The sequence below is a fragment of the Lemur catta genome, chromosome 3 (genome assembly GCF_020740605.2).
Source record: "Lemur catta isolate mLemCat1 chromosome 3, mLemCat1.pri, whole genome shotgun sequence".
Taxonomy (NCBI): domain Eukaryota; kingdom Metazoa; phylum Chordata; class Mammalia; order Primates; family Lemuridae; genus Lemur; species Lemur catta.
In genome coordinates this window covers 120,228,529-120,241,002 of record NC_059130.1, presented here as the reverse complement: position 1 = coordinate 120,241,002, position 12,474 = coordinate 120,228,529, and the positions used below count along the sequence as shown (strand labels likewise).

Below are 12,474 nucleotides of genomic sequence, written 5' to 3'. Positions count from 1 at the left end.
TCTGAGAGCCGGACGTCAGCCAGCAAGGTTGCAAGGCCCTCAGGAGGGTTTCCAACGGCCACAATGAGCTCCAGCCCATGGGCCAGATTCGGGAAACAGACATGAACGGCAACAAAATGTTGCTGTTTTATACATAAAATGTCCCAAGACCCACAGAGGAGAGGAGCCCCGGTAAGTCAGAGGCAGCAACGGGAAGCCCACACCGCACCAGGTGCTGTTACCTGTGGGGTCCTCAGCCCCATCCCCTTCGGGCTCCACTTCTCTGGTGATGGTGCTGATGATGCGAAGCTCGGGAAAAAGGAAAACCCCTTCGGAGCTTTCAAATTCAGAAGCTGCTCGCGCAAAGTGGTGGATGCCACTGAGGCTGATCTTGGGCTCCTCAGGCTGTAAGACCACCACGTAGCCCTCTACTGGGGGCACCGAGATGCAGGCGGCCTCATTAAAACACCTGCCGGCCAGAGACAGGGAGGGTCAGGGCCCTGGAGCTGGTCTCAGAGCCCACCTGCGCTGCACGCGGAGGTGAAGACAAAGGAGGGGACAGAGGACAGGCCACTCCAGGAATCTGCGTAAACATTATTCACATCTCTCACCCACAGCCCCTCCTCACCTTCCCTTACAGAAGAGAGGCCAGATTATCTTGAAAACCTAAATACTCAAGTGTCACTGAGCGGAAACAGGTTTATTGTTACAAATCAGGACATACTTGACCGTGCTGGTGATTTTCAGTCTCCGGATTCCGGGCGTAGGGAACTGCCGAGAGTTCAGGTAGGAAAGGCGCTGCATGGCCTTGTCCAACTCCCCGACGTCTTCTCCCTCCAAGGTCAACACCGACTGACTGGGGCTTGCTTGGATCTGAAATCATGGCCAGACAGAGAGAATAAGGTTCTAATTGCAAGGAGCTAAAACCAGAGGTTCTTTGGCAAGAAGGATCAGCCTAGGATCGATTGGAATTGGTGACTTGAAAAAGAAAAGTTCATACAATTCCAGGGAACGAGACCGTCTTTTACACGATGGTAACGTCTAAGGTGCAAACTTATCAGTCATGGTTACTCCCTTGTCCCACCAGCCTCTGCACTCGTGGTGGAAGGGGCCTGAGGGTGCCGGGCGGGCAGGCGGATGCTTGGAGTTACCTGCACACCACTGTCTTCGGGGACTTGCAGGTCCAGCCCCTCCTTGCAGGTATACAGACAGTCAATCACCTTCTTATCTGCGAGCTTCCCGGAACGGAGCGTCAGGCCAGCCAGGTTACCTCGGAAGAACTGGATCATGTGCTGGTCACCACCTTTGGACGAGGGGAGAAAGTAAGGAGTCAGGCGTGCAGCCTGGAATCTCCTGCCTCACTTCCCAGGGCAGTGTTACCAGTGGTGGCAGCTTGATGGATGGACATGCGGGTTAGTTCATACCAAATCCTGTTAGCCTTGCAATCTACATGGAAGCGCAATGAGGAAATTAAACTGTTTATGATCATGCACATGGCCTAGAGAAAAGAGGAGTTGGGGGTCCCTCACCCGAAGCCACGAGGTCCCGAGTGTGCCCACACGTCTGGCCACTCCCACTAAGAGTGGCCAACCCTGTACCCATCACCAGGTGCACAGTGACATCTCCTTCCAGCACCAGCCTCTTCAGACACTGCCTTCCCCACCCACTGGACCATAGTGGGGACTTTTTCTAACTCTCACGCTCTGGGAATGCACACGCTTGGGGGTGAGCCTACGCCAGCATGGCTACCAGGATGAAGGGACGCAAAATCGCCCCCTGAGCCGGAAAGTACGCACACTCCCAGGCCTTGCAGACAGCTGCTACTATGCTGAGCGCCCATCCTTCCTTCTCCTACCACCAAGGGTAACTGGGAAGTGGAGATACGGGAGGAAAACATCACAAAACGGCCCTTCAGAGACTACAACGAAGAGCCCGAAACAGGTGAAGCTAACCCTTGTTCTTAAACTGATAAGGAAGAGACACATTTTCAGCAACAGGTCTCATTTGGATAAGGGCATCATCACTAGGGATTGAAATTTCTAAAAAACTTCTATTTAAAATTTTAGCGTCGATCAGGAAAGACTATCTGAAACAAGTCTTTTCCTGTCTTGTGGCTCAGCCGCATGAGCCCCCAACCTGGCCTGTGAGGTTTGGCAGGGAGCCTCATGCAGTGGGATGAGGGTAACATTCGATGTGGGGGGGTGGATCCCACAGGCGGGTGCCCAAACGCATCATCTGCCATCGGGGGCCGGGACGGGCAGACAAGGGGAGCCGGGAAGCGATGGGGAAGCGTGAGGCAGAGGGGCCGCGCGGTGGCGTTGGGGCTGGAATGCAACCTGGGCATTGCATGCAACACGTGGAATGAATCAATGTCTCATCTTGTAATGAAACACAACAGTGAGCTGTAGGGAAAAGAAATCCAGCAACCTGCAGAGGCCATAGTCACAGGCTCAGTGTCATTGTCATTTTCAACTCCTGAATACTCTGTAGAAAAGCAAGACAAAGACAGTAGAGAAGGACCAAGAGGTTAGGGTCTTCATTCAAAGTGGACTTTGAAATCAGTTTTCAAGCAACCGAGCACAAAACACAAAGAGAACATTCCCTTCTTGTCTTTCTCTGGGACAAACTCCACCTGGACGCAAGCGCTTGTGAACACTTGTCCCATTTCCCCAGAAGCGATACTTACCCCTCCCCCTACACCCTTTTTGTATTATTTTATTCCATCTTCCCACATCCTCCTTGCCAACGCATGGATTCGATTCAAAGTAAGAAGAATAAAAGCTCGTTCACTGATCTCCCCAGTCCGTGCTACGAAGTAGGACGTTCCAAGGAGGCGCACCGTCGTTCCAGATATAAATAACACCGAACCCTGCACTTGCTTCCTAACAGGGAAGGCATTTTGTGCAGACAAAATGGAACAGCACACAAAAGTGCCCAAAGCCTGGTATATGGCCCTTGAAAGTGAAAGTCCCTATTTTTTGGATGCTCAAAACAAGTTTGCATCTGTCTTAACCTCTAAGCAACAGAGAAGACATTTAAACCAGTTTTTCTGAATGGAAAGGGAGGCTCCGAGGTTCAAGAACATAACCCGTGGTGGGCCTGGGGACCCTAACCACCCATAACAGCTCCTCTAGCTCCTGCTCCAGTGCTCAGGGCACACACCGTACTGGGATGGCACATACCCAGCGGCTGAGAATAGAATTAACGTTTTTTGGCATCACGGCACTGGCCTCTACAATTTGCTAGGGCACCTTTTCCGCATTATGGGGTGAGGCCAGAGGTGTGCCCAGGTGAAGCCCAGGTGAGACACAGCTCACCTGCTGCCTCCACACCCTCCACGGCTGCTCTGCAACAGCTTTGTGAGATGAAGCTGCTGCTACAGCCAGGCTCGCCGGCGAATCCGTAAGGAAAGGGACCTCGAATCCACTGGAAGGAAAAAGGAGCTCCTTCTCCCTGTTAGCTACATTTTAAAGAATTTGCGTCTGATTTGGAAACTAAAGTGAATTTTTCTGCCTGAGGATGTTGAAAAGGCTGAAGTAGAGAGAGACGAAAGATGAAAAGTAGCTGCTATATGACGGCGGAGAATATCGTGACATGAACAGGAATCGAAGGCGGCAGGGCCACGGTGGTTTATTTAACCAAGGCAGCAAAGCCCCCAGAATGTAAAGTAACATTTAGGTTTACACTTATATTCTTATTTTTAAAACAGTTATTCAGAAATTATTGTTTAGTTTGGGAAGGAAATCTGAATTAGAATTTTAGGAATATCAACTAAAAATTTCCTGTATCCCTAATAATGTATTTTTCATTCCTCAGTCTCATGTTCCATTTTCTTTTTCTTTTTTTTTTTTTTTTTGAGACAGAGTCTCACTCTGTTGCCTGGGCTAGAGTGCCGTGGTGTCAGCCTAGCTCACAGCAACCTCACAGTCCTGGGCTCAAGCAATCCTCCTGCCTCAGCCTCCCGAGTAGCAGGGACTACAGGCATATGCCACCATGCCCGGCTAATTTTTTTCTATATATTTTTAGTTATCCAGTTAATTTCTTTCTATTTTTTAGTAGAGATGGGGGTCTCGCACTCCTGACCTCGACCGATCCTCCCACCTCGGCCTCCCAGAGTGCTAGGATTACAGGCATGAGCCACCACGCCCAGCCTCATGTTCCATTTTCTCATGGATGAATTTTCGCTAAATTAACTCTGGAAATCTGCAGGAAAATTGTGAAATTCAAATACTCCTAAAATAAGCAAGTCTGTCTTGAGAATTAGGCTTTTTCATAAATTTCTAAACTAATTCAAGATACAATGTTTCCATAAGGAGAAAAGAAATAAATGGTCTATTAGTGATGATGGCACCTTGAAATGACACAGCACAGAGTCAAGTGCAAGGGTCAGAGTGGGGGGGTCGAGAACCTCCAGGGTAGACTGAGGGGGGGTCCATGAACTTGAATGGGAAAAAAAAAAATCACATGGTCATTTCCACTAACTTTAGACATGCAGCACATCCTTTGGTTATAGATGCAGGTACAGACCACAGCAATGCTGGCTGTGTCGTGGCTTTGTCATCAGTAGAAATCACTGGTATTTTCACATCAGGCCACGGCTGCTGCAGATACCACAAAGTATTGTCACAAAGCCCCTTAGTACTTTGAAATTATGGCCATGATTGGACCTGCTGCTAAAGCTTGTTTTTCATTTGTTAATAAAGCACCACAAGTATTACTATTTCACAAATTTAATCTTTTAGTATGCTGATAACTGTATTTCATCAATTTGATTGGCTGCCTTTGAAATCCTATATATTTTAAAGATTATTATTAAAAAATTATTCTGAGAAGGGGTCCAAAGGCTTCCCCAGACCGCCAAAGGGCTCCAGGGCACAGAAAGACTCAGGCAAGACTACTGGTCCAGTGGGCCCGAGTGTGGCCCAGCGTGCACAGGCTTCTGGGGTTCACGTCCTAGCGCCACGACTAATCAGCTGGGTGGCCCTGGGCTTGTTACTTCCCTGGGCCTAAGTTTCTTCCACTGTAAAACCGTAAGGACTGAGTGAGGTGACATTCAGAGAATAACGGGCACACGGCCTCCAACCTAGTAAGCTCAAAGAAATGGCACGGTTGAGGCCAGACACAGTGGCTCATGCCTGTAATCCTAGCACTCTGAGAGGCCAAGACGGGTGGATCGGTGGATCGTTTGAGCTCAGGAATTCGAGACCAGCCTAAGCAAGAGCAAGACCCCATCACTACTAAAAAAAAAAAAAAAAGAAAAGAAAAGAAAAGAAAAAAAAGAAAGAAAGAAATTAGCTTGACAACTGAAAATACACATAGAAAAAATTAGCCAGGCACGGTGGCACATGCCTGTAAGTCCCAGCTACTCGGGAGGCTGAGGTGGGAGGATCGCTTAAGCCCAGGAGTTGGAGGTTGCTGTGAGCTAGGCTGATGCCAGGGCTCTCTAGCCCGGGAAATAGAGTGAGACTCTGTCTTAAAAAAAAAACCAAACGGCACGATTGCTTCCGTGCTTAGTGTATCTCACCCCTAGTCCTTCACCAGAGGCTTCCACAGCACCCTCTCCAGACGTGGCACTTGCTGAAGGTGAACAGACCCCTCCCGGTGTTCCCACAAGGTTATCCAGGGATAAGCACTTTGGAAGAGCCCTCCAGGTCCAAAGCACACTTCTATCTGTGTCCTTTGATTGTTGACTGTTGCTTCTTCATCCTTGTTAACTTTTCAATAAACAGATTAATTTATAAATTCGTTCCCCAATTACATTGTTTAATGCTTCCTCCCAGGTTCCCTGGAAAGGTGACGGTGTGTTTCAGCCTCGTAACACACCTTTACTGCAGGGCCACGGACAGAGCTATGCTAGCGTGGGGCATAAGCAGTGTCCCCAGAAAGGCTACGCACAGGATGGGGGGAAAGAGAAAAGAAAGGAGGGTAAAGGCTGTAAAATACTGGTAAGAGCCAGCTGTTACCAAACAGTGAGGAGGTATTACTTAATTCCCGGGACTTGGGCGGGGCTGCCAGTGCTGGGGCGGTGCCCTTACCTTGCCAGCACGCCCCAACCACAAGCTGAGTTTCTATCTTGGATGGATGAAGTGGGTAATCCTCAGTCACAGAGAAGGGCTCATGAGAAACACCATCCACGTAGAGAGTCACACTTGGGAATTCCACGTTGAGGACATAGTGGTGCCACTGCTCATCACAGACCTACCAGAGGCAAAGGGAAGGGTTAGGGGCTTGAAATGCCAACTTCCCTCTCATCCACCATGAACGGACACAGGATAAATGTAATACAACTGGGTGTGGGAAACAAATCACCCATGTGAATATCTGTCTTCCTTAAAAGGAAAAGGATTAAACAGTAAGGCGGCCAGGCGTGGTAGCTCATGCCTGTAATCCTAGCACTCTGGGAGGCTGAGGTGGGAGGATCACTTGAGGCCAGGAAGTTCAAGACCAGCCTGAGCAAGAGTGAGATCCCATCTCTACAAAAAAGAGAAAAATTAGCCAGGCGTGGTGGTGGGTGCCTATAGTCCCAGCCACTCAGGAGACTGAGGCAGGAGGATCACTTGAACCCAGGAGTTTGAGGCTGCAGTGAGCTATGATGACACCATTGCACTCTAGCCTGGGCGACAAAGCAAGACCCTGTCTCAAGAAAAGCAAACAAATAAATAATATATATATATAAATAAATAAAACAACAAAATACCTGCAAATACACCTCACCAAAAAGAGCCAAGGCAGCATTGTCATCTCTAAGGCATTTCAAACTAGGTTGCATTCACTGCTCCCTCGTCACAGGACAGAGCCCCCAGATGGGGGTTGCTGGGTGCTCCTCTGCCAACAGCAGGACACCAGCTCTCTAAAGGGCTGAGTTAGTTTGCCAACTGGCCGTGCCCTTTCTGGATCAAAATAAAAAGTACCTCCAAGCTCAGAATAAGGTACACTATAGTACATGTATTTTCTCCTTCCATTCAAAGTTGATAACCTAAATAAATATGAACATATAACTAGATGACATGCCAAATTAAACCAACACTCCTTTCCTGTCATGAATGAGCACCATGAACATATTTCAACCAACTGCAACGTATGGCTCCTCATTTGGATTGTGATTCAAACAAACACATTGTAAAAGCAAAAACATTTATGATACAATTTGAAATTTGAACACTGGATATTTGATGATATTAAATTTTATTAAATTTTTTAAGATGTCAAAAAAGCATTGTGATTATGCTTATTAGAGATACATAATGAAATATGTATGTCTGCAGAGAAAGAAATGCTCTATCTGGGATTTCCTAAAAATGATTAAGTAATTTTTGAGTGGGGAATAACAGTTGTTAACGGTGAGTGGGGGGTAACAGTGACAGAAACAAAGCTGACAGTGAGTTCACAATTATCCAAGCTGGGTGTAGGGCACACAGGGTTTTTTTTAATACTGATCTGTTTTTTTATTTATATCTGAAATTTTCCATATTAAATTTTTCTTTTGGAAACCAATTTAAAATTTTTACTTGCTTATTATAGGAATTACATAACTTAGTCAGTGGTATCCTCTCAATTCCTCCTGTCAAACACCACAGAAAATGGGGAAACTTCCATGGCAGCCTATTAAACAAATTCCAGTTTGGTTCATGGTTTAACATTTTTAATCAAAGATTGTGGAAACAGTAGAGTTGAGTCCATATTAAAGTTTTTAAAAGCATGTAATCAGAAGAAATTGAATATGTAAATACAGACTGGTTACTCTAACAGAACTGTACCTAAAATGTCTACCTATGCTGTAAAATATTTCTTCCAGATTATACTTTTCTTTAGTTTCTTGAAAAAAATTATAGTGGAAGTTCCTGAGAATTATTTATGTAAATAAAAATGCCATCAATAAGAGATGAATGCTGCCAACTGGACACACTCTTTTCCCTTCTCATTTCGGCTCTTCCATTTTTATCTATTAACATCTTATAACTATTTTAGATAATGTTACATTTTAGCAGCTATAGGCACATATAAGAGTATGTCAGCTTTTGCCAAATAATTCCATGAGCCAAACAAAATGAAGCTAAAACCAAAGGTTCCATTCTTGTCCCTGAACCAAGAGAAGAAATGGTCTGTTCTGATTTTAATGAGGCTTCCGTGGGTTACAGCACCCCCTCATTTCCTGTAACACATGGGTTTTTTCACATGATAATTGCTTTTTATCACAGCAACTGCTGGAAAATTAGCTTTGCAAGGACATGATATCATCGAAGGGAATGTAATGTGATCTAAGGTCAAAACTGTAAACTAGCTCAAGCAGTAGGAGTTTGTGTGCTACCTGAAAGATGTCAAGATTGCTGGTTCCTTGAACATTTTAAATATTCTGTGATTCCCCTGAATTCCTGAGCCACCAGGGCTCCTTGGCATAGTTTAGGAGCCAAGGCCTTAAATAATAAATAAAACCAAGGATCTCAATCCCAAATTTTTAAGCAAATGCTGCTTATTTCAATAAACTATAACAGTATTTTGAATTTAAAATACATATTTTTAATGTCAATTCTTTGTGTATTAAATACATGTTAAAAAAACTTAGGTTTTCAGTAGAAAGGCATTAAACAATTTAAGCTGTTACTCTTTTACCCAAAGACACAGAAATCATAAAATCACAAACATAAATTGGCTATAAACAGCCAGTCACGTGCAAGGTTGCAGGACGTAGTTAATCTCTCTTAAAAGATCATAATTAGTGAGAGTGCCATTCACACACCTGATTCAGCTTCCAGTGGAATTCTGCAGGTTTGTATTTCTTCTCCTCGGAAGGATCCTGGCGGAGCAGGAAGATAAGCCGGCACCCGTGGACGTAGAGCGAGTATCGGTGCCGGTTCATATCTGCAAAGGCAGTTTCTCTGGGTAAATTGCCTGCTTAAGACTCACGGGAGACGGAAAGGCTATTCCTTGAATGGATTTGGAAGACACGATTTTTTCTGCACAAACGAACTCCCCGGCTGGGCCATGGCAGGGTTTGGAAGCAAACACACTTGGGTTTTGCTGAGAAGCTGGGCCCGTGATGACTGCTGACAATGCACTGGGTAGAAACTAACAGGTCCCAAGTGCCGAAGGGGCCTTCGAGGACAAAGTGCCCCTCGCATGACGTGCAGAACAATGTCTGTGGCCAACTGGCCTGCTGGGAGCTTCGGGGGAAGGAGGAGGCGGCCGTCTCCAGCGACTGCGTGTCCTGGACTGGGGTACGACAGCAAACCCACCTGTTTTGTCTGAACTGCAAAGAATTGTCTCCTTCTTCCTGCCGAAAGGCCCGTGTCTCATCCACACGGAAATCGTAAAAGGCTCTTGTGGGTTGACCGAGACGATGCCGTCTGGGATCCTCACCGCTTGAGTGCCGTTGAATTCAAAGACCTGGTCGCTGTCGTGGCCGTTGTCAGTGGGGAGCCCGAGGGTCCAGTTCGCGGCGCTGCTCGGGGAAGGGAGCAGCTCGGCGGTGCCAGAGGCAGCGCCTGAAACCGCAACACCCGGCATGAGTGACATGAGGAACTTGGAAGGCAAATACGCCCTTCAAAGCACGCTAGGGCCCTTACCTTACCGTGATACAATTTGCCAGTTCCAGCTGACTTTCCTCAAGAGTTTTTATTACAAAGTAATAACAACCCCGTTTTTTGTTTGTTTGTTTGTTTTTTCAGGGGGGGAGAATGAAGCATTTCTTGTAACCCCAGCCACATACATACCAGTTGGGTATAAACACTTCCAATCTTCTCTCTATAAATGTATACACATATAATGTATTTTTTAATAAAAATGGAGTGCTGCTGTATACATAATGCACATATATTCTTATTGATACTATTCCACAGCATAATTTAAAATGTCTGAATATAATTTCGTTGCACTGTAATTTACTTAGCCCATCTCCCTGATGGAGCCTGAGGCTGTTCCTAATTTTTCCCTGTTGTAAACCTTGCCTTGCTGGGTGACTGTGTGCGTCCATCATTATTCCCTTAGGATACATTCCTAGAAATAAGATTACTAAGTCAAGGAACCTAAAAGAGTTTTTTACAACACTTGTTGCATACTGCCTGCCAAGTTCAAAATCTTTAAATTTGTCCACAGAAATATACTTTGCAAGCTCTCTCAGTCGCATGACCCGGCGGGACCAGCCCGATCTTTCAAGTAACATCAGACCTCGGTCCAAATCTCAGCTCTACTCTTCCCTAAAAATGAGGCCTCAGGTAAGCTAGTCGACCTCCTTCAGTCTCGACTAATCCCTCTGTAATGACAAGAGCAACGCCACCTACTGCGTAAGCCTGTCAGGAAGATTTAGTTAAAACACGTGTACTAATAGAAGTACCTAGCATATAATATGCACTCAAATATTAAATTCTCTCTGTTCTTCCTAACTTTATTTTGCTGAGAAAATGTTCATTTCATACCATAAAAAACAGTGGCAGTATGAGAGAGAAAATAAGTTTTATACATTATACCTATGTGCATAGGTTCAAATAGAAAATGTTCTGACCTCTGAACTTACGCGTATTTGTGTACACGGCTATGAACAACTGGACGCAAGTCACAAAACATCCGATGTTCACCATCAGGATGAGCTAGCACAGTCTGCACTTGTCTCCTTTTGCTTATTTACCGTATGACAATTTTCAATTATAAAAGAAAAACTAGTTGCCCAAATCTTGCGGCTGTTATCAAGCCAGTGAGAAAATAGATCAGTTTATGAAAATGCTCCCTGCAAAGTTGTTTCCAAGTAGCTCTCGAAGCACAAAAGACACTTCTGATTATGAAAAGGCCACTTCGAATGCACATACATGTAATACTCTGAATAGACTTTTAGGGGCTTATGTACCCCTCAAAGCGTAACCGGTGTGAAAATTGCCCAGTAAGGCAACAGGCCACCTAGGAAACGCAGAGTCTCTGCTACGGTTTGTAACCACAAACACAACACACATACACACACACACACACACACAGTTCTAGTTGTGAGGGACTCTCTCGCCTTCAGGGAAAACGGCCGGACTCAGGAACACCAGGTCTCCTTACCACAGAGTCGGTGAAGGGACTTCTCGGAGTAGGTGTCCCGGTCACAGCCTTTGCCTATGTGGCTGGTCTCCAGCTCCACCGTGGTCTGCACAGAGGCCACCGGCTCATCGCACGTCTCCAGGTGGATGTTTGGGAAGACAGCCAAGGCGCCCGTGCCAGGCTCATACTCGATCCTATTGTTCCATCCTGCGTTGGTCCCCCATTCGGCACAGAGGAAGGGAGGAAAACTCACACATTAGGTTTCTGTGGTGCATCAGTTAAGAGCAGACGTGGTGAGTGCAGACGAGAGAACGAAGCTCACCTTGCCAGCCGGGGGTGCAGGTGGGCTTAATGCTGATCTTCACCAAAACATCCTCCGTGGCTCTTTTCTTCCCGCAATCATAGGCAGTGACGGTCAGCTTATACTGATGTTCTTTCCCATAGTTTAACTTCTCTGTGTTTTTTATATAACCTTACAGAGGAAAAAAACAACAGTGAGGGCCAAAACCCACGCTGTTTTTTAATTTCATTCCATTTAAAAAAAAAAAAAAAAAGATGGGGTCTCGCTTTTGCTCAGGCTGGTCTCGAACTCCTGAGCTCGAGGGATCCTCCCGCCTCAGCCTCCCAGAGTGCTAGGGTTACAGGCGTGAGCTACCTCACCCGGCCAACCCATGCTGTTTTTACCTTTACTGTCCTATGCTGAAACACAGAATGCATGTGCTTCAAGCCCTGTAAATACCGACTTAGAAATAAATCTACACTTGAGATGCTTAACACATGACCTGTCTTACCTGAGCTTAAACACACACTAAATCCAACTTGAAGTGTTTAAACAGAAGGGATGAGTCTACATAATCTGACCTTTAATTACTCTAACAGTTCGACATTTGGTTTTACATTAAGATTTAAAAGTTTACATACATATATATGAGATCAAAAAGACAAAATAATTCAAGTACTTCAAATATTAAATATGAGATCAAGCTGCATTAAAGACTTCTTCCTAAAAGATCTACTTTGTTATAAGAAGAAAGAGGAAAAAAGAGAGAGATTTCCCACCCCACCCACAGAAGCCTGCTTTTTGAATATGAGTGCGGAATGTCTGCAAGTGTTTGCAATGTCCATAATCCCATCAAAGATTCTGGACTGTGCATTAATTAACGATGGAGACACTGCCTTACTAAGAAGCTATAAGCTTACAAAGAAGCTGAACGCTAGAGGGAATTACTTCTGTTCAATCACTCAGGACGGAGGGGCCTGGCCGTGGTGATAAGGTATAAATCCTCATCTTCAAGATGAGACAGAAGATTCAAATTTAACGGAGAAGAGAAAACAGACTAACTAAACGTTAGTCTCATTCAGATGCATTTGGATTAAAATATGAAAAGATAAAAAAGTAAAAACATGCTAAGTGTTTTTTTAAATAAATTCAAATAAATTTTTATTTGATTTTGGTGGGAAAGGAAAAAAAGAGAGAGCCCCACA

At 45.3% G+C, this 12,474-nt stretch overlaps 1 protein-coding gene across 4 annotated transcripts in view; it reads right to left on the bottom strand.

Annotated features, from left to right (window-relative positions):
• CLSTN1 (calsyntenin 1) overlaps positions 1-12,474 on the bottom strand; it is a 66,234-nt gene that overhangs the window by 5,120 nt on the left and 48,640 nt on the right. For 2 of the 4 annotated variants that reach the window (XM_045546197.1, XM_045546196.1), the window contains 9 exons: positions 11,312-11,461; positions 11,011-11,196; positions 9,213-9,461; positions 8,717-8,838; positions 6,015-6,177; positions 2,407-2,463; positions 1,131-1,282; positions 704-852; positions 222-448 (listed from right to left, as the gene is read on the bottom strand). In XM_045546197.1, the coding sequence (XP_045402153.1) occupies positions 222-448; positions 704-852; positions 1,131-1,282; positions 2,407-2,463; positions 6,015-6,177; positions 8,717-8,838; positions 9,213-9,461; positions 11,011-11,196; positions 11,312-11,461 (1,455 nt within the window). The remainder of the gene's footprint in view (positions 1-221; positions 449-703; positions 853-1,130; positions 1,283-2,406; positions 2,464-6,014; positions 6,178-8,716; positions 8,839-9,212; positions 9,462-11,010; positions 11,197-11,311; positions 11,462-12,474) is intronic. The other 2 variants (XM_045546198.1, XM_045546199.1) reach the window with 1 other exon arrangement.